This window comes from Hemibagrus wyckioides, linkage group LG27 (genome assembly GCF_019097595.1).
Source record: "Hemibagrus wyckioides isolate EC202008001 linkage group LG27, SWU_Hwy_1.0, whole genome shotgun sequence".
Classification (NCBI taxonomy): domain Eukaryota; kingdom Metazoa; phylum Chordata; class Actinopteri; order Siluriformes; family Bagridae; genus Hemibagrus; species Hemibagrus wyckioides.
The window spans coordinates 18586776-18607969 of record NC_080736.1 but is presented as its reverse complement, the minus strand read 5'-3'; the positions used below and the strand labels follow the sequence as shown (position 1 = coordinate 18607969).

At 42.8% G+C, this 21194-nt stretch overlaps 1 protein-coding gene across 6 annotated transcripts; it reads right to left on the bottom strand.

Moving 5' to 3' along the window:
- Nucleotides 1–57: 57 nt before the first annotated feature.
- On the bottom strand, nucleotides 58–19568 carry tp53bp2b (tumor protein p53 binding protein, 2b). 6 transcript variants are annotated; one of them, XM_058382053.1, is made up of 18 exons: nucleotides 19138–19568; nucleotides 11980–12127; nucleotides 10563–10676; nucleotides 9141–9217; nucleotides 8126–8227; nucleotides 7875–8037; nucleotides 6268–6428; nucleotides 5317–5496; nucleotides 4599–4773; nucleotides 4378–4497; nucleotides 4224–4303; nucleotides 3619–3946; nucleotides 2831–3510; nucleotides 1840–1977; nucleotides 1567–1700; nucleotides 1170–1336; nucleotides 875–1074; nucleotides 58–748 (listed from the first exon to the last, which is right to left on the bottom strand). In XM_058382053.1, exons 1-18 carry the CDS (start codon nucleotides 19144–19146, stop codon nucleotides 707–709), a joined length of 3018 nt encoding a protein of 1005 aa, XP_058238036.1. In that variant the 5' UTR covers nucleotides 19147–19568; the 3' UTR covers nucleotides 58–706. The 6 variants fall into 6 exon arrangements, with proteins under 6 accessions (XP_058238036.1, XP_058238037.1, XP_058238032.1 ...); XM_058382054.1 differs by having other exon boundaries at nucleotides 5332–5496; nucleotides 19138–19565; XM_058382049.1 differs by lacking the exon at nucleotides 19138–19568 and adding an exon at nucleotides 12267–14073.
- Between the last annotated feature and the right edge of the window lie 1626 nt (nucleotides 19569–21194).

Here is a 21194-nt window from a genome sequence, read left to right as displayed (position 1 = left end):
GAATTACACAAGTACTGGCACCCTTTGAACAGGTAATAGAACTTGAGAAAAGCAACGTTTCATTACAAAGGTTTTATTGATTTATTTTTGAACAAGATGTCATTTATCACGAACCAGAAGTTGAGCACCATAGTTCTTATTTATTATTTTTAATCGTAAAAGTATATTTATTAGCAGATAAACTAATCCAGTTTGCACACTGAAACAGAAAAAATGAAAGTGACGTGGCATGGACATCCTGATTTTGTGTCAATGTGGGCGGAGCTTAAGCTTACTTGATCGTATGACGTCACCAGAGACGCTTTCTAACAAACCTGTCTGCTGAAATTGGCCAAAATAGAAATTCAAGATGGTCACATGATCGAGTTCATTGACTCACTGAGTGATTTCGGGATATACGAACTGCCGTCACCTCTGTACAAATAACTTAAGAGCTGTGCAAATCATTATTTCTGAATTACATTCACATTCTAGAAAGGCCATGAACAGTAGTGTTTAAACATTCATGAGATGTAATTATTACAAATCCTCATCCTCCCTTGTGCCTCTGAAGAAGACGACGAATCGACGTACAGTAGAAGTGAAGCTCTGGAATGCAGCAGTGTCTCAGGAAGAAGCACTTTGGAGTGTCTTGGTTCCTTCAGCCCTTTGCGGTCACTAGAATTGAGGGAAGGTGGTTTGGATTGAGACTGATCCATGGTGAGGTCTAGGCTAAACTCCTCTGCCTGGGTTTGATCCGCAGATACAGCTGTGAAGGGAGCAACAGTCATAACTACATCACTGAAATGTAAAACCAGGGCAAAGATGCTCTGGTGCTCCCTAAGACCACCAGGCTGAATTCTAGAGAAATCCACGGTCAAAATAATCAACTCACCCCGAGCAGGTTGCGGGGGATGTATCCTTCGTTGTCTCCGCACCTCGCCCACCACCACTCGTTCTCGTCTCTGTCTTCGTGTCTCAGCACAGTTATGCAGTCGCCCTCGGTGAACGACAGCTCGTCAGAGTGCTCGGCCTCATAGTCCCACAGCGAGTATACAATACCCCGGTTCATCACCCCCATCTTCTCCTGCACACCTACACACACACACACACACACACACACACATACTTTCTTATTATCCTTGTGAAAACTTTCCATGAAGATCAGTCTTGATCATAACATCGCTCACCGTAGAGGAACTGTGAGCACTGAGCGTATCCGTCCTCCAGCTCCTCACACTTCTCCGCCGCCGTCTGCATGTCGCTGTAGGTGGTGGCGAAAACGGCTGCGCCCGACTCCACCAGGAACTTACACACCTGAACGTTATTACAGGAAGCGGCGCAGTGTAGGGGCGTCCTAGAGAGAGAGACAGATAGAATAAGAGCGAAGAATAACGGAAGACACAAAATTGGGAGAGATTTCAATCCCAATTTTTGGTTTACTTGCTTGGACCCCAAATTGCTGTTTAACAGTCATATCTCAAATACTCAATTCTAAGCTACTAACTCAACTGTAAACAGCTGTGGGTGGGGCTCATGATCAGTTTTATTTTTAGTTCCTCAATAAAAAACAAACAATTCTCTCACCAGCCGTCGCTGTCGGCCGCGTTGACGTTGACTCCAAACTGCACCAAGAACTTCATGATCTCCGTATGTCCTGCACATACTGCGTTATGGAGCGCTGTGATGCCCTCATCATTGGGCATGCTGGGGTCCTCCACCTGCCCAGAGACCCCACACACTTGTTACACTCCCATCACGCCTCTCCCCTTTCATTATTAATTGATAAAAACACCACTGATAATGTAGATGAGCCGATTCTGAAGGCTCTTCATCACCACCCCTCCTCCTCCTCCTCACCTCGTAGATGATCCTCTGCACCAGGTCGTACTCGCCCTCCAGTGAGGCGTCCAGCAGGAGGGCCAGTGGATTGAAGCGTACCCTCATGCTGTGGCTGATCCGCTCTGACCCCACCTTCCGCAGGTTTGTTCGCTTCCCCTGCACAAGGAAAGATAAATGTGAGAAGACAGACGGATAGATAAAAACAAGGTTATTGTAACCAACTGCACGCCTTACTGATCAGAGTGAAAGTCCTATGATTTAAAGAGGCAGTTTGTATATTTTTTATATATAGCCCTCTGCTGCCTACAAGGCAAATTATAACTGTATGATAAATATCAACATGTCAGACAAAGTACACGTCTCTTGAATGGCCTTTGAAGGAAAAGGGGCAGGCATTAGTTGTTGTTTTTGGAAGCTAATTTCTGGGCCAGAAATCACACGGAACAAAATAAACTAAGGAATTCTAAAAAAAAAAGCTTTTCTATGGTACCTTTCAAAATCATCTTACATGTCTAGATCACAGACTGCAACTTTAATACTTAAAGAAGTTGTCAGTAATTTTTAAAGCCCTCTGGTGCTTATTTTTGTCTTCTGTTGAACCTCTTAATGGGCCACTTTCTAATGTTTTCTTAAAATTTCATCACAATTACAGACCCTAAAACACTAAAATGTCACAGATTGCAGCTTTAAACATGTAAGAAAATAATAAAAAGACAGAATGATATATATTTTTTGTTTTATTAGTTATGTTGGTTTGTGTTTTTATTTTCTTTTTGGTTATAGACTTAAACAGCATTGTTTCTTTCCCTCAGAAACACTCCTGATAAGAAAAATAGTCAGGTCAAAATAAACATAAAACTGCCAGCTAGATGGTGCTGTTGTTAAAATCATTTAAAAGCATTCAGTCAGAACTGTAGGGACTAAGTCTGGGGCCACAGACACAGAAGAGGGGAGTTTTAGCATCTAAAAATCCTAAACATCACAAAAAAAAAGAGTAAATAATGTATACCGGTGGCACCGTGACCTGTCCAGTGACCTCTGGTGCCGTCATGCCACAGTCCTCTTCCTCTTCCTGGTTGCCTGTGCTGGGGTATGGGGGTGGAGGATACGGAGGGTATTCCTCAGCTGGAACTGAACTACCCACCTCCTGCTCATCATCCTCCTTCAGTTCAGTTCTTCTGCTCTGTTCTGCAGCAGAAGAACGTGGTGGAAGAGGAGGCGGAGTCTGGTCTTCCTCCTCTACATCCCTGTCTGTATCTGATGCCTTTTGAGCTCCACCTGACAGGCCCCCTGTATCCTCGGCAGCCGGCGTGTTAATCTCTGGCATCTCCATGGCCGCCAGTGTAGTCTTCTGGTATAGGAGCTTCTGGATGTTGGGTCCGCCGGGTCCCTCGGGCTCTGTGATGGAGCTGCGCTTCTTTAACGGACGTGGCGCATGCTGCAGCCGTCTGCGGGGTGTCTCCAATTCAGCGTCGCTCTGCAGGCGGTGCTGTTGCATAAGGAACGGTAGCAGCTTGGTGGGACTCAGTGGACGAGGTGCTCGCTCTGACTCTGTGCCCTCACTGGGTCCGCTGCTGAAGGGTTGGTCTACCTGATCAGCCTCGACAGAGCCGCCTTTCTCATTGTGGCTGCTGTCCTGGGAGTGTAAGTGCTGCCCTCTGCTGGATGGGATGACCGGTTTACCATACACTAAAAAAAAGTAACAGATCATTTGTTTTCATCTCTAGCTATATATTGCTAGGTACTGATGTTATCATTAAACCTGAGACTAACATTAGCAGTTTTAGCAATGCTCACCACGAGGCTGTGAGCGGGTCAGCGTGCTCTGGCCCTGGTAGCCTTTAGCTAGTGAGCTCTGTTGCGTGTACATGGAGTAGATGGAGCTGGCCGCCAGGGTCTGAGGTTTCTGGATGGTGGGTCCTTTGCTTGTTGAGCCCTCCACGCTGAAGGGCCGTACTGTGGCCGCGGGCATCGGTGCCTTCGGGAGGTGGGGGGCCAGCTGGTGGGTGGGTTGGGTGGGTTTGGCTTTGCCTGGAAAGGTGCCAGTGGAGAAACAGGGCTTGGGGAAGCTGGACTGAGTTAGTTTGGGTTTGCTGGGGACCGGAGGGGGCACTTTACCGCCAACCTGATCAGAATGAACACAAACCAAACTCTTTTAGTTTTAGTTGAAATGATTTGCTTGGATCCGTCCCAAATGGGTGGAGCCTATTGGTGAAAATAGACAAACAGACACACTTGGGACCACAAGTGTTTACGAAAGTGGACATGATCCAGCAGGAAAGATGGTTAACAATCTGGAATGTGGGTGTGACCTATCGGGAATAACAAGTTTACCATCCTTCATATAAGCACAGCCCATTAAAGTGTTAATTAACTGTTAATTGTGTGTGTGTGTGTTTTACTTGGCCATCGTTTAAGAGGTCTTCGTTGCTCTGATTCTTCCGTAACGGAAGAGGTGGGGGCTTCCAATCTGCCTCGGGATCTGACACATGTGAAAAAAGCTATTAGCATCACATGTTTACGGATGATTAGCATGTGGAATGTGTGAGGTCTCACCTTTCTCCATGGAACCATGGCTACTCATACGTGGCAGGGTTGAGGCGTAACCTCGCTGAGACCCGCCCACACTGCTGATCTCACCACTTACACTCCATTCCGAAAGTTTGGAGCTTTTACCTGGGTGGGAAGAGAAAAAGAGAAAGGGGAGGGGCTAACTGTTAAAGAATGGAAGGAGTTTGTACACAAACACTCAAGTGTGTGTACGTGTGTGTGGGTACCGGTGGGTTTGGTAAGTGGTTTGGGCAGTGTGCTAGTGCCATCCAGATAGGCGGGCTTCACCAGGACATCCTGTTTGGGAGGAAGTGGAGGAGCAGGAGACTGAATGTAAGGGCCGACAGCGGCGATTCTGGACTGGACCGAGGGAGGATGTGAGCTCTGGCCATCACCCGGCTGCTGTGGGGGAAAAAAAAAAAAAGACAGAGAGAGTGAGAGTGCTAGCTACATACCGCTAGCAGTCTGACTATATAAACCTAATTTTAGAAAAATGCTGGAAGGTGAGTTGGCTAACATAGCTAACTAATTGCTTCTAATATCAAAGAACAAGCTAAGAAGTGAACTACAGCTTATACAGCTATAGCTAGTTTAGCCAGGTTTTTTCAGAGTAAACAAGCTAATTGAAGCTAGCAAGTTATGAAGCTAGTAATGTTGATTATTTATGCTAGCTGAATTTAATAATTACACAGTAATCTGCAAACATTACATTATCATGGTAAATGTAAAAGGGCATTTTTGTGTAAACGTATTAGCAAGTGTTAACCATTAACCTAATATTGTTTTTGCTAATTTAAAAATGTAGAAATTGGAGAATTGTAAAAATGTACTGTTCTACATATAGCTAGAGTTGTTTGGAGAACAGAATCAGAGTGCTGTCTTTTTGGAATCATATTTTATAGTAAACTGTCGTGTGTTTAATATTGCACAATAACTGATTCTCACTTGTCCTGCACTCACAGGCAGGTTTTCTTTCTGCTGTAGCGCTGCTTTCTTCTTCCACAGTCTCTGGCGCAGGTCGGCTAGCCGCCGCTCCATCCCCGCTACTTCCTGTGTGCGCTTACTCAGACACTCCTTCTGCTGATGGAGCTTAGCGCTCTGCTCCTGGTTCAGCTTGTTCCTCAGCTTCAGGGGAGCACAGAGTCTTAGTTAGTTAGCCACGCCCACAATTTGACTCATTTTACTGGATGTATAATTGTAGATATCATTCGGTCACCTGCCCATCTGTTTGACCACTCTTTCTATTCATCTACCAGTCCATTACCTGTACTTTTACTTATCCATCTGTCTTTCCATCTACTAATTCACCCATCCCTTTTATCCATCCCTCTATCTATCTATCCATCTATTCATCCACCTCTTTATTTAGCCACTCGTCTTATAGTTTTTCTATGAATCGAGTCATTCATCCATCTCTTTATCTAATCATCTCTCCATCTCATCTGTTCAATCAAGCAAACAATCCATGTGTTTATCCATCTATCGCTCCATTTACTCACATATTTAAGCCTTAATTTATTCCTCCACCCACTCATCTACTTCCCTTTATCTATCCATTCATCTGTTTTTCTATTCATCATGCCATTCGTCCATCTAGTCACTGCTCTACCTCTTTATTGAACAGATCCACTCTTTCTTATCAGTTCATCCGTTTCTTTACGTTTCTAACCAGCTAGACATTTATCTACTTATCTATCACTTTTTCTATACAACTAACTATCCACCCAGGTTTCTTTATCTATTCAACTGCTTCTAGGTTTTCCATCCATCCATCAATACATCTATTCATGTACCCATTCATCCATCCATCCATCCATCCATCCGTCCATCCATCCATCCATCCATCCATCCATCCATGAATCCATCCATTCATTCATTCATCCATCCATCAGGCACCTGAAGCTCTTTGTAGAGTCTCTCCAGTTCAGTGATTTCGTCCAGTTTGCCGCTGCGTAACGTTTCCAGCTGCTTGCTCAACTCCTCCACCCTGGACACGGCCATGAGCAGCTCCCTCTGCTTTTGCTGGAACACACCATTCATCTGCTCAATCTCCTCCACTACAGACATGGAAAGAGAGAGAGAGAGACCGAGCGAAAGAGAGTGAGAGTTTTCACTAATGATGAATTAACTATCTGTCTGCGGCTCATTAGCTCTAAAGCTCATTGTGGAGATTCCTTCCTGAAGCTGATGTCATGGCTAAGCCTCATTGCTAAGGCTATTAGCATGAAACCGCAAGGCTAATAGCATTCTGTGCTTCCTGAAAAAAAAACTTTTTGGTCTTTTTTTAGCTTTTTCACCAGATTGCCACATTAAAAAAAAATCTTCTCATTTCCTAAATATTTGTGCAGCATGTTTTTGTGCAAAGTGAGCAGATAATAAATAAATAAATAAATAAATAAATAAATAAATAAATAAATAAATAAATAAATACACACTTCTTATGGGTTTTCTGGATAGCTATGGGTTCTGTGCCTCCTAAAAAGGCCTTACCATCCATCTGTCCTCCAGTCCGTCCATCTGTACATCCATCCATCCATCTTCCCATCCATTCATCTATCCACCCATCCATCCTCCCATCCAATCATCCATCCATCCATGCACCCATCCATCCTCCCATCCATCCATCCATGTCTATATATCAATTTATCCACCATTCCTTATCTCCATCCATCGATGGATGCCTAGAAAAAGAAAGGAATGGAGAAAGATGGATAGAAAGATGGATAATTATATATGTACAGATCAATCCATCCATCCATCCATCCATCTCTTTGTCTATATATCAGTTTATCCACCATTCCTGAATTAAATTGAATAAAATTACTTTTTATATATTGAGACAAAGAATGGATTAATCTATAGATTTATAATCATCCATCTTTCTTCTTTCTATCCAATCATTCCATCCATCCATCCATTCCTTTCTTTTTCTAGGCATCTAATCATCCATTCTTTCATCTTTCACCCACCCATCCATCCATATCTTTATCTATGCAATTATCTGTCCATCCATCTCTTTCTCATCTAATCCATCTATCCATTCATCATTTTCTATATCCATCCATCCATCCATCCATCCATCCATCCATCCATCCATCCTTTTCTTTAGTCATCTAACCATGTCTTTTCTTTACATATTTCCCCATCCATCTATATATTTCTTTAGTCATCTAGCTCTCCATTTATCTGTCTTTTGATCTATCTATAACTCCTTGGATGAATAAAAGGATTTTTGATTCAAGATGAATCTTTTATTCATAAAAAAGCCTCAACTGGCTTTTTTCTCTTTATATCCAACCCTCCATCCATCATCAGTAATCTTTAGATATTTGAGAGTTCTTTGTTTTCTCAAAAAAACACCTTCCATCTCTTTTTATTAAAAAAAAAAAAAATCATTTCCTTCCTTCCTTCCTTCCTTCCTCCCTCCCTCCCTCCCTCCCTGAGCGACAGCTGAGGACCACTTGAGGCTTCATTAATGATTCTGCAGAATAAGAAGCTCTGACCTAGTTTGCTGTTGCTGAGGCGTTTCTGCTCCACCTGACCCTTGAGCGCTCGAACACGCCTCAGCTTTGCCTCCTGGTTCTCTGCGTTCTCACGTAACAGCCGCAGTTTCTCCTGCTCACGCTGCTGCTGTTCCTGCATCTTCAGAAAGCGAAGACGCTGCTCCTGAAAACACACAAACACCCGTGTTTGATGATCTGTACAGAAATTACGGCCATCTTTATAGCTACTGCTGCTTCTATTAATGCTGCACCTTGGAGGCCAGAACCTGCTGCTGCACATTGATCTGCTGCTGCTGCCGGGACGCCATCTCCTGCAGCTCCGTGAGACTAATGTCCATAGGAGGAGGAACCATCTGGAAAAACACAGCCAGCTATTGTAATTAAGATACATGTGATCGTCACACACGTGACTAGCTGTTGCTAGATAGTTAGAATGTTGTCAAAGGAGAATCAGGTATAGTTTAGCTAATTTGCCTAGTTTGCTGGGAAGATTCACTGCTATGAATGTTCAAATTAATCAATCAAATGAGTCAATTGGTGATAAGTCTGCGATCTGCATCAAGTAGCTAACCTGAGTAGCTAGCTAAATATATATATCTCGATTTTACTGTCAGGGTTCGACACCTCGAATCGACTCCTCTGAATCGTAATCTGATTCATGAGTTGACTCATCAGCCGAATCAAAATCACTAAACTTAAACTTCATCAAAAGTCCACGTTTACATGTAACCATCATGAAGTATTTTAAACCAAACCACTCCATTCAGGATTTTCTTTTCATGTCATCAAACATTAAGTGATATTTTTATTTTAATCCTGTCCTAGTCTCACAATTAGACACTTAGGAAGATTAGCACATTAGCTTCAAGCCATGGCTAAGGCATTCTATAATGAACGAACATGCTTACTAAGCCATACTAGCAAGATACTATTATTATTATTAGCTTGGAAGTTTCCTTTGCTAAGTAACTACTCATAGCTAGTAAGAAAATCTGCTGTCCAACCTCAGCTTTGTTAACTAAGGACCTAATTTATGCCATAGCTAGCTAATAGTTATCCTAATACTGTGCAACTAAAACCTAGAACCAGGTTTGCTAGCCAGGATCACCCTGTACGGTTATTGTGTATCTAAAACAAACATGCTAGGATGCAAGCCAGCATTAGCAACCTGGCAAGCCAGCTAACTGGCAGCAAACTGAGCCAAGTTCCTGACTGAAACACATCTTTTGGATTGTTAGCAAGAACAACCACATTGACATCACTTACCCCGTTCTCAAGGTGCGTCTCACTCGTGGTTTTCAGCATGTTCCTCTTCAGTGAGAGCTCCAGGCCCCTGGGAGTCCCTGAGTACACACACACACACACACACACACACACATACACACACACACACCGAGTTTAATGACACTAATTAAACACAGCTAATGAAAAACATTCTGTTGTCCGGTTCATTAAGCTGTCAGCAGTGAAGCCTTTAAATCTCCATCATCATCAGTATTAAATAACAAGATAAACACTTGTCTCATTGCTCATCTGCCCTACGAGCACCGAGCACAGCATGTCTACGCAAAGCTAACGTTAGCGTCAGCAATGTTCATAAAAGATCAACCAAGTTCTCCTCATCAAGATTTAAACTCCGCCTACGTGAGGAAGATATTTTCACTGAAAGCAGAAGTTTGCTAGTTATACACAGCAGGGCTTTGTGTATTAACAGGGCCACAAAATCTCTTGTGGAAACTTAACACCTGACACACACACACACACACTTATGAGGACCTGACAAATGTCCCCACAAGCCACATATTTCTATGCTTGTGAGAAAATTTGGTCCCCACCAAGATATAAAAAGGTCACACACACAAACACACACAGGGTTGAATGTCAGGGCTTAAGTGTAAGCAGGTGAGTGTGAGACTCCACCATTTCTAGGCAGAACAAAAGAGAAATAGTTATGTAAGGTTTTGTAACACACACACACACACAGGAGGGTAGTAAGGGAGTCAGGTGTTATTCATTACAAAGCACTAAACTTAACAGTTGGTGTGTGTATGTGTGTGTGTGGTCCATTTTTATGCCTGGCACAAGAGGGTTGTGTGAGCTGACATCCCATCCACCTACACTCAGCCGCTCAGTGCTCCACTGACACTCATTTTGAGTGTGTGTGTGTGTGTGTGTGATCACACTGTGCAAAGCCACAGAAATTGGAACATAACCCTGCTGGCCATGTAGAATATTTTGGGAGCTCACAGCCCTTGGGCTCACGGTCACATTTGTGTGTGTGTATTGATATGTACTTATATACCCAAAGAACGTGTTTTAGTTTAATATCCTGAATTCCCTTCTTCAGCAGCAGCAGCAGAATGGGGTGAGTGTATCAGTGTCAGAAGCATGCGGCATTTTGAGAGTGTGTATAAGGTATAAGATAATCACTGCTGGGACACGTGGGCTGTGTTTCAGTTTGATCTGATAAAAAAAAGTGTCTCGCTGCTGGTACAGAGTGAGCAGCATGGGCTCCGGGCTGTCTGCTGGGTGAGGAGGCGGACCGTCACGGATCAGCGCCTCACCCGTGAGCATGCGGCTCCGCTTTCCTGCTCCTGATATTTAAATATAGATACACTATATGCATATATATATAGGTTAGTTCTGTTTTTTTTTTTTGCTATCGCTTCACACATCTCATTCTCTCACCTGTGTCATGACCGGGCGCTCGCTCATGGCGGAGAACGAACTGAACCTCGGACCTCTGCTGCCCCCAGCGCTGCAGCAGCTCCATCATCCTCTCACCGTCACTAACCACTCGCTCTGGTCAGGCACATAACACAAAGCAAAGATTATTTCTAGGCCATTTCTTTTTCGTGAAAGCAGACCCATAAAGAGAACTCTGTATAAACTATGAGCTTCGAGATCCTGAAGCTTGTGGCTAGAAAAGTGTACAAAGAAAACCCAAGAACACTCCTGCTTCACTACAGAATACAGAGAGCTACGGTGGGGAGATCATTCCAGACTTTTATTCACAAATGTGCATAAACTAGCAAAAATATTTTTACACTCACGTGCGGTCATGTGAGTCAACAGTCATGTGTGTTTTTACAGTCACGTGTGTATACAGCCACGTGAGCTACAGTATGCTGTCATGTGATAATACTGTCACGTGTTTATGCTGTAATGTGTCAATATAGTCACGTGAGTTTATACAGTCACGTGTGTATATCCAGTCATGTAAGTTTATACAGCCACGTGTGTATATCCAGTCACGTGAGTTTATACAGTCACGTGTGTATATCCAGTCACGTGTGTATATCCAGTCACGTGAGTTTATACAGCCACGTGTGTATATCCAGTCACGTGAGTTTATACAGTCACGCGAGTATATCCAGTCACGTGAGTTTATACAGTCACGTGTGTATATCCAGTCACGTGAGTTTATACAGTCACGTGTGTATATCCAGTCACGTGAGTTTATACAGCCACGTGTGTATATCCAGTCACGTGAGTTTATACAGTCACGTGAGTATATCCAGTCACGTAAGTTTATACAGTCACGTGTGTATATCCAGTCACGTGAGTTTATAGTCACGCGAGTATATCCAGTCACGTGAGTTTATACAGCCACGTGTGTATATCCAGTCACGTGAGTTTATACAGTAACGTGTGTATATCCAGTCACGTGAGTTTATACAGCCACGTGTGTATATCCAGTCACGTGAGTTTATACAGTCACGTGAGTATATCCAGTCATGTAAGTTTATACAGTCACATGTGTATATCCAGTCACGTGAGTTTATACAGTCACGTAAGTATATACTGTCATTTGTTTACACAGTCATGTGTTTTTTTTTTTGTTTTACAGCCATGTGTGTATATATTGTCATATGTGTTGATATGGTCACGTGTGTATATCCATTCACGTGAGTCTATACAGTCACATGTGTCTATGCAGTCACGTGAGTTTATACAATCTCTCTCTCTCTCTCAGCTTTTGCAGTTCTCTGTCACAAAAGCAGGACGCTCGGACTCATATTTGAGTTAGACGTTTGCTTGTTTGTGCACCAATAATGACTCACTTTGTTCTTCCTCCTTCCAACTGACTCACACACGTCCTCACCTGATCCTCTCCAGCTCTCGGCCAGGTAGCACTCCGTCTCTCCGGGTTCCTTACACACGTCCACCACGTCCCGGCACAGAGTCTCCGGGGTTACAGGCACCTCGGTGTAGTGATTCTCGCTGTTGCTGAGGTACACGGTTAGAAACATCTGTCTCACACACACACACACACACACACACACATTTAATTTATTTAATTTAGATATAGGATCTCACACACACACACACACACACCACATCTCTTCAACAAAATTCTGAGAAGTGTGGCCTGTGGAGGTAAAGCCATACCAAACTGTGCTGCGCAAAAAAGTCACTCCATTTTCCAACATGGCTGCCATCGTATCCGTATCGTAAACAGCAAGTTTGAGGGAGATTTGGAGCTCCAGAGACATGCTGTTCAAATCTATACATCATGATACGTAATGAGTATCTCCTAACACTCCGATATTCTTATCCCATCTCGCACCACCAGTTCCAGTCCAGTGTCATGTTTCTGTACCTCCAGCCTGCTGTTCTCTTCCTAAGCCGCACCATAAGGCTAAAAACTCTCTGGGTTTCTCTCTTGGCTCGAGCTGAAAAGCACAGATGGACGTCGAGAGGCTTCGGACCCAAAAATAAAACTCTGGTGGGAGGACGGGATTCGTCACTGAAGATGGGGGGAGGGGGATGTGTGTGTGTGGGGGGGGTAGTTCAGCGGAGGTCAGTAATTGATTTTTCTGAAGTACAGTCAGAGCTGCGTCAGTGACATGGCTCTGTGGAAATCCTCACCGCTCTAGCGTGTCCCAGGCAAAGAGGATGGACTAGATGGACGGCATTCGATTGTGCCGGCTTGGACAGAGACATTGTCGCTGCTGATGGAGTGTGAAGTGTGTGTGTTAGCGCGGCAGATGGGCTCAGGGGGAATTTACGGCCGCCTGCTGATTTACCTGAGTCTCACACACACACATACACACACAGCCAGGGACTTTCAGTTCTGTCCTACACGCTTTCTTTCAAATACTTTTATGGACTTTTATTTTTTGGAAAATGAATGGACAAAGACTACATATCAGGAGAAAAAAAGGAAGTGGAACAAAATATTTGAATATGACAGGTTTAAATAAAACCCAAAACCTGACCAATATTTCCTGTATGCCTTTGATAAGTGACTTCTGTAGAGCAGAAATGATTGTGTCATATAAATAGAGAGAGAGAGAGAGAAACAGAGAGAGAGAGAGCGAGAGAGAGAGAGACGAAGACAGTGAGAGAGAGACAGAGAGAGACAGACAGAGAGAAAGAGAGAAACAGAAAGAGAGAGAGAGACTGAGAGACAGAGAGAGAGAAACAGAGACAGAGAGACAGACAGAGACAAAGAGAGAAACAGAAAGAGAGAGAGAGACCAAGAGAGAGAGACAGACAGACAGAGAAATGAATGAAAGTGTGTGAGAAACAACCAGGAAGAAGCTGCTGTTGAATAAATGAACAGATTCACTAGTTTTCCCTCTGTCGCCTCACCGGTCCTCTCCAACTTCTATATATCTCTGTTCATCATCAGCGTGAGGGAATATTTCCATGCTATCATCAACCTTTCCACGGAAAAATGGAGCCGAGAGCTGGGATTAAATCTTTATGACTTGCATCATTTCAGCATCTGATATGAGAACGCACGCTTACACAAAATAGGCAGACAAACAAATAAATTATTTTTAATCGAAGGAAAATTACTTCACGGTAACTTTTACCTCAGATGCAGTCATGACTCGCTGAAGGCTAATGCGGCTAAGCTATAAAGGACGTCTCTCACCTGAATGATTTTGCGTAAATATTTAACCTTAAAATACATCCAATGCTTCAGAGATATCGCTCGGAAATCCTGCTGGGATTTAGGAAGAGTTCTGACTTCTAAAACATCTAAAAACGTGAAAAAAACTTCACCACCGGCAGCCGAACTCTGGGGTGAACTCTGGGGTGATACGAGGGCCATCATCTTGGAAGTTAGCGGTTAGAGTTTTACTCTGCACTTAAAACGTAAATGTTTGAGATTTATAAGACATAAATAAAGAGTTTACAGTAAAAAATATATACATTTTGATGAGATAAATTTACATTACACGTTAGCGCTGCAAAACTAAAGAAGCTAGCGTGTAACATTTTAATAAATAAAAATAAATAAATAAATATACAATATACTATAGAATATAAATATGGATTATAAATATTAAAATCTGTTTTAAACGGTTTTAATTATATGGAATTTTATAACCCCTAAAATTATAACAAATGTGTAATAAGTACTTATAATAAATATATTCTTTAAAAAAATTAATTAAAAAATAATGTAAAAATAATAATGTGCTATTTATAGAAAATGATTATAATCAGCGTACTGGCTTAGTGTTGTCAAAATCAGTGCTGTTTATTTTTCTATAACAGGACACTCTGAAGTGTTTAATTCCTGTTTAATAGTTATATTTAATGTGTATGACAATCCCCAGTGCCATTAGAGCGAGTGTTTAAACGTGAAGTCATTTCCAGAGCAAACAAAACCAACGATCTGATCAGCGTTCCTGCTGTCGCCCCGACGACACACCATTTCATGTATTTACACCAACGCCCATAATTGGACATAATTCATAATCTCTGCTGTGCTTCAGGAACCATGGCGGCCTCAGACCGAGTCGAGAGGCGGGAGGCGGGAGTGTGACTCATCGAGACGCTGTCGACACGGCAACCGGAGCCAAGCGCAAAGGTGACACGGCGGGTTCGAACTGTCAGACCTCCTCACTGGAAAGAGGACGTGGCGCTTCTATATTTACACCAACGCTTCTTCCTATCCTGACGTTTCCTCATTCAGTTTGAAAATTAAATCAATATGTTGTTGTTGTTGTTCTTTCGCCTGCTCCCTGTTCTGCGTCGCCAAAGCGGATCAGTTGGTTCAGGCTTTGATCTGGCACAGGTTTTACCACGGATGCCCTTCCTGATGCGTTCCTCCCCTTTTACCTGGGCTTTGGACCGGCACTGAGAGGTACTGTAACTCTTCAGTGGCTGGGTTAGCGCCCTGCCCAGGATTCGAACCCGGGTTGCGACAATGACAGCACAAAGGGATCCTGCTGATGGACCTCCAGGAGGCTACAGAAATTAAATTAATACACAATCCTGACACTGGAGACTCCTTCCATAAACCGTACGTAAACAGCAGAATCATGGTGCGAGGTTCAGGGTATGAGCCGTTACTATAGAAACGATAACGTGACTGAACGAGCTGTTCTGTTGATGTCACAGTAAATGAATCATCTGCTAAACCAATCAGAATCCAGGATTCAATGGCGCTGGATAAAAAAAAATGCCAGTCAACATTTTAGCCCGATTCTGTCACGTCGTGTTTATTTACAGGCGTTTTAGGTAATAATTTCATTCTCTAAACTCCATGTTTTTTCCCTGCAATGTTAAATCTGGGTTCTAATCAGTCCTCATTTCTGCATGTAGGTTGTTCATTAACACACATAGAACACACACACACACACACACACCATTTGCAGCCTACTTACATCCAAAACCAGTGGCTTGTTATCATCATTTCTGGGGGGAAAAAAAAGCCATGTTGTAGAGGCAAAACCAGAGTGATTCGAGTTAATAACAAACATCAGAACAGGGGGGAAAAAAAGCAGAACATATCACTACAAGGAAATGACTTGTTGATAAGAGAGGTCAAAGGTGAAACACCAGACTGGTGAAGTTGACAGGATGTAGCCACTCTGTACAGGAAGGGCATCTCTGAATACACGGCATCCGAGATGCTGTGACTGGAAATGAATAAACATCTTCTGACCAATCAGAATCCAGAAGTCAGGTCTCATGCTACTGGTGCTTTTTTCACCTTTAATTGATAACAGTAATCTTATAAGTGAACTGAGGAATAAAAAACCCTCCAGGACTCCAGGAACAGAAACCCAACATGCTCCGAACATCAATAATTTATCTTCGATGACAAAGGAGTGTCTAGTGTCTGATACCAAAATCTTCCACAAAGGGGATTTATTTCTTATTTCTTATTTTAATTATTTCATAGCTTTTTACATTTCAGTTGAATCACTAATTAACTAACTAGATGGAAATTAATGTATTGTGGCTGTGCTGAGCTTCTGTGTGTGTGTGTGTGTGTGTGTGTGTGACTGACCATATGGTCTGCAGACAGAATGGATACACACATGGTCACATGACAGGGGCTTACCCTTGTACCCTGCTGACCTCTAAAAGGTTTCCTCTCTGAGAAGGAGATTAAAGCTCCTACAATTCATAGCAAGTGTTCCTTTTTAACGGCAGCCATTTAAAAGAAATAATTAATTCCTAGCGTTCACGCAGTGAGTGCAGTGGTTATGGAGTATCCATGCTAACATTTTGACGCTCTAGCGCTGACTTAGCTTGAAAACAACTGCGTAAACAAATAAAGCTGGGTGTTATCTTAAATCAAACGTGCTAGCATCAGGTGATAGAACATCAGGTATTTTAAGAAACATCCCAAAATGCCAGTGTTTATAGGTTTAGCTTCTGTTCTGACCTCACTTCCTGTTCTTGTACATCCTGTTTAGCTCACTGCTATGCTGTCTGTCAGGCTTTAGTCATGTTTGCTATGTTTTATGAAAAGCTATCAACAGTTAACAGGCTAGCTTTTCAAATTTCTGTTTTTCTACACTCAAGTGTGTAAATTATTAGCTAGCTAACAACCAAATATATGCATTTTACCCGAACTACAACACAGTAAACGCTGGAAAAGTGACGGAATCATCCGGTATATCGACGTTTCCCTCAGAAATGTTTGTAAATCGTTAGGAAAACATGCTGAATGACTGGAAACAAACAGAACCAACACGTCGTGTTCCATCACGTTGAGAAATGTCAGGACTCGTGGGCTCTCTGTGCACGAGCGAGTGTGTGATGTGAATACCGCAAGGCTTTCTGGAATCTTCCAGCAAAAAAAATATACACACACTTATTTAAAATGTAGCCTATGATATATTCCCTCCTCCAGACACACACACACACACACACACACACGTCAGAAGGAAGATTTGTGTGTTCTTTTTAATCGATCTGCTCACTGAGATGAAGATGAAACCCACAGCTCCGTGTTCGTGAGAAATCTTTCAGCAGGCAGCGAACACAACGCGAGGGTTAAAGTCTCCAGTGAAAGGCAGGTTGCCATGGTTACTGTTGCCATGGAGACATGGCCGGCGACAACATTGGTGCTATGCAGAGAAGAGCAGAGCAGGGCAGAGCTTTTGCGCCTAAAGGCTTCAGTAAAAACACACCTTCTGTCACATTTGCCGGATTATTTAAACTCCGGTTCAGATCTGAGTGAAATTAACGACAGCCTTTGAGACGGGTTCGGGAGTCGAGTTACCTTCGGCTAATGTCATTTAATCCAGCTTCCGCATGCTAAGCGTACACTCACCTGTCAAATCATGCTCATTACGCTACAAAAAAACCTCACCATTTAGAGCCAGTTAGGCTCCGAGTCACGCAACGTCCCGCGCTAAGCAGCAAAGCCCAGCTGTTCAGCTTCCTCTGGGGAACTGCTAACAATGCAAAATGCATTTTGGGGGCAATGTGTCGAGTTTAAACAATAGACGGTAGTTCCCTAAATGGCATTAAGCACGGGAAACCCCGTTCACTCCAAACAATGAGCTCCAGATTCAGAGCAGAAAATAAGTACACGGTCCCACAGAAAACCGGAGGATGTGACGGTATATGGTTCACTGTCAGGAAATAAGGATATCAAACTGCACAGTTTCTTCTTAACCATCATCAGTACATGGTTTATACATTTAAAGGTCCTCAGTTTCCCAAGATATATAATAATATGTATTGTTTTTAAACCACAGACTCCACATTTCTGCCTACTAAAAAAATTGCCAGGTTTACATGATGGTTCCACCCCACTGACATGCAGAAGTACAGCTTGGTGCCTTTAAACTATCATTTTCTTGTTAGAAATGAAATAATAATCATAAAAATCTTCCCTTTTCGTTGGAACTCGATTCTGTACTACTATTCATTTTGTTCCAGCTTTAGTGTGAAGCACTGGAAGGGAGCTGCTGAGCAGATTGCCTTTCTATAATTAGCTCAGATCGGCATGCAGGGACGTGTGTGGTAACAATCTGATAAAAATCCGGATTTCGAATGGCAGGGAATCGCTGGGATTCGGAAAGGGAAGCTCAGAGAAGATTTAAAAGGAGCAGACGAAACTAGACGGAGGTCCAAAGGGGGTTCTACATGCATGTGTGAACTGCCCCTGCGACACTGACCTTTAATTTAGAGAAATGTCATGCCCCACAGATCAGTGGGCAACAAATCCATCCATCCGTCCATCCATTTTCTATACCCGCTTTATTCCTAATTAGGGTCATGGGGATCTGCTGGAGCCTATCCCAGCACACATTGGGTGAAAGGCAGGGGTACACCCTGGACAGGTCACCAGTCCATCACAGGGCCATATATATATATATATATATAGACAGACAGTCAACAAATCAACATGTAAAATGGCTGACAACAAAATACCTGGCAAATTTTTTGATTCAGAGTGTGAGTGCTGCTAAGAGGCTATGATGACGAAAACATGCAAAAAACAAAACATGCTAACGGACAGCAAAATATCCCCATTCCATTCCATCAAGTTCACTTGTGTGTAACGTGAGCTCGTTTTACTGGGTGATGACGTAAGCAGAAGAGAGACTTTAATCGTCGATCTATCGTCAGAGGATCTTCACCATATTTATAACGATAAAGAGAACACACTCTATTGCACGGGTCCAGAGTTCAGGTGGATGAGTGAAAATCATCATCAGAGAGCACTGAAATCGGACAAACTTTAAGAGTTTGCGATGCCGAAAGTGAAATATCGCACAATACGATGCACGCGGACGGTATCGCGCGCCCCGGTACTACCCGTTTCCCTGAGAAACACCCGTAAATACTGCGCGTGACAGGATGTTTATTCAGCTCCACGCTGATGAACACGAGCATTTCCTTATCACATTACACACACACACACTGTTAGAAAACCTGAGCAATCTAACCATTTCTATCTGTTTTTATTTCTTTATTTTCTTTCTTTTTTTTTTTTTTTTTTTTTTTTTAGCTCGGTGTCACTTCCCGCGAGCTTTTCGGTTACACTCACCGGCATCATCGTGTCAGTCGTGAAGATCGCAGACCTCCTTGTATTAATCCCACACAGCCCTGGGGTTGAGCTCGCGCGCGCACCTGCACTCCGTCTTCGGTGTGTATGTGTACTGTATTATTTATTATGCCGTGCTCGCGCTCTCTCTCTCTCTCTCTCTCTCTCTGTCTCTCTCTCTCTGATGCTCTCGCGCCTTCACAAACCTGTTGCAGTGTGTACTTATGCTCTAAAGCTTCGCCTAACGATCACTCTTTCTGTGACACACGCGGCTCGCGCTACCGGATCCACGCGTCCATCTTGCACCGGAGCCGCACGCAAGCAAGCAGATCCGCAAGCGCTCGCTATTATCCTACCCTCCCTGTCGTCACACCGGTGTGAATACAGTATGTAACGTGTGTTTCTCCGCCCGTGGCTCGCGCGCTGTAGGGGGCGTGTCTGTCCACGGCGTGAGATGCGAAAGGGATGCCGCGCGCTGCTCGACGTCACGGCCTTCGAATCAATTTCTCTGCTTAATGAAGTGCGCGCGCTCAGGGGCTGGCCTCAGAGCCAATCTATTTTATCTAATGTCTTTCTCCACCCCATGTTTGCGGAAGAAATGATTTTCCAGTAAACGGCTTTCTCTCCAGAGTGCATTAAAAAAATGAATGTTTCAGTTGTATTGCATATGCAAATGTTTCATGAAGCCTCATTTGCATAAATAATTACATTAATATTTATTGTTGGTGAAAACGGGCCCTATGCACATAAAGTGTCTTACTCACTACTGCACCCAATAGCACACGTTCCTGCCATAACGGATTTGCATGTCGATTGATTTAAAGAACTCAAAACGCACGCGCTCATACGGGTGCACGTTGAAAGGAATCGACTCAGTGATTCTCAGTGAGTCATGATGAACGTAATGAAAACAACTAAAAATAAAGATCACATCCCACGGGGAACTCCTCTTTGAGTACATATGTTGTAAATATGGGTGTGGTATTGACCAACTATGGGATTGTGGGCGTGGTATAGCCTATAATAAACCTGTGATTTATTTTTTGGCTATATTGTGTCATGACAGCAATGGTTTCCTGTTAGACGTTTAGCTTAGCAGTTATTTGAAATCATTGCACTGTGATAACATCATTTTAATCTTAAGAACTCTGATCAATCAATCAATCAATCAATCAATTAATCGACCAACCAGCTAACCAAACGAATAAGGAATCAATAAGGATAAACATCACATTCAAAGTCATATTGATCTCCCAGTTTCTCGACATTGTATTGAATCCTTCCTTCCCTTCCTCCATCTCTTCCTCGCCCTTGGAGACTCATGAGTGATGGAGTGGAAAGACAGACATGGCAGGTCATGCGTTCTTTTCATCCATGGATGCGTTTGCTCTCAGAGAATAAACGCTCTGCCATATTCAAAGCTTTTCAATTCAATTATCGAGTGGAATTAAGGATCCATAAAAAGAAGTATTTTTTATGGAGCTTTGAAACTGTTATACGCGTCTGAACGTTTCTTTCTTTTCATGAGGTCTAATATTAGATATGTACAGATGGCCACACAGGCTTCAACAACCCGAATTCATTCAAGTCGAAAGTACTGATTATTTCTAGTCAGATTCAAGCGTTTACATGGTTATTTTATCCCTATTAACAGATTATTGCAGATCTACACCAACTCTTTTCAATCCGTCTGAAATTCAATACGGATTAAGTTCAGACAGATCGATTGAGGTGTTTACATGAAGGCTTTTCAATCCGATTCAGCTGTCAGTGTGATGACTAACGGATTTAAAGGTTGCACCGAACCAGAAGATTGTAGTACAGCATACAGGCGCTAGAGGGCAGCAGAGATCATCACGAATATTAATATTAATAATATTAATAATTACATTTGTTTTAGGATAAGATACACACCTTTAACAATGACGTATTATAAAACATTACATTTACATGATAGAAAAATATATTTTTATATAACTACGTGCTTCAGCTAAAATCAGTCACTAACACGCTTTTTTTTTTTTTTTAACTCCCTAGGCTAATAACACTCTAATTAATTA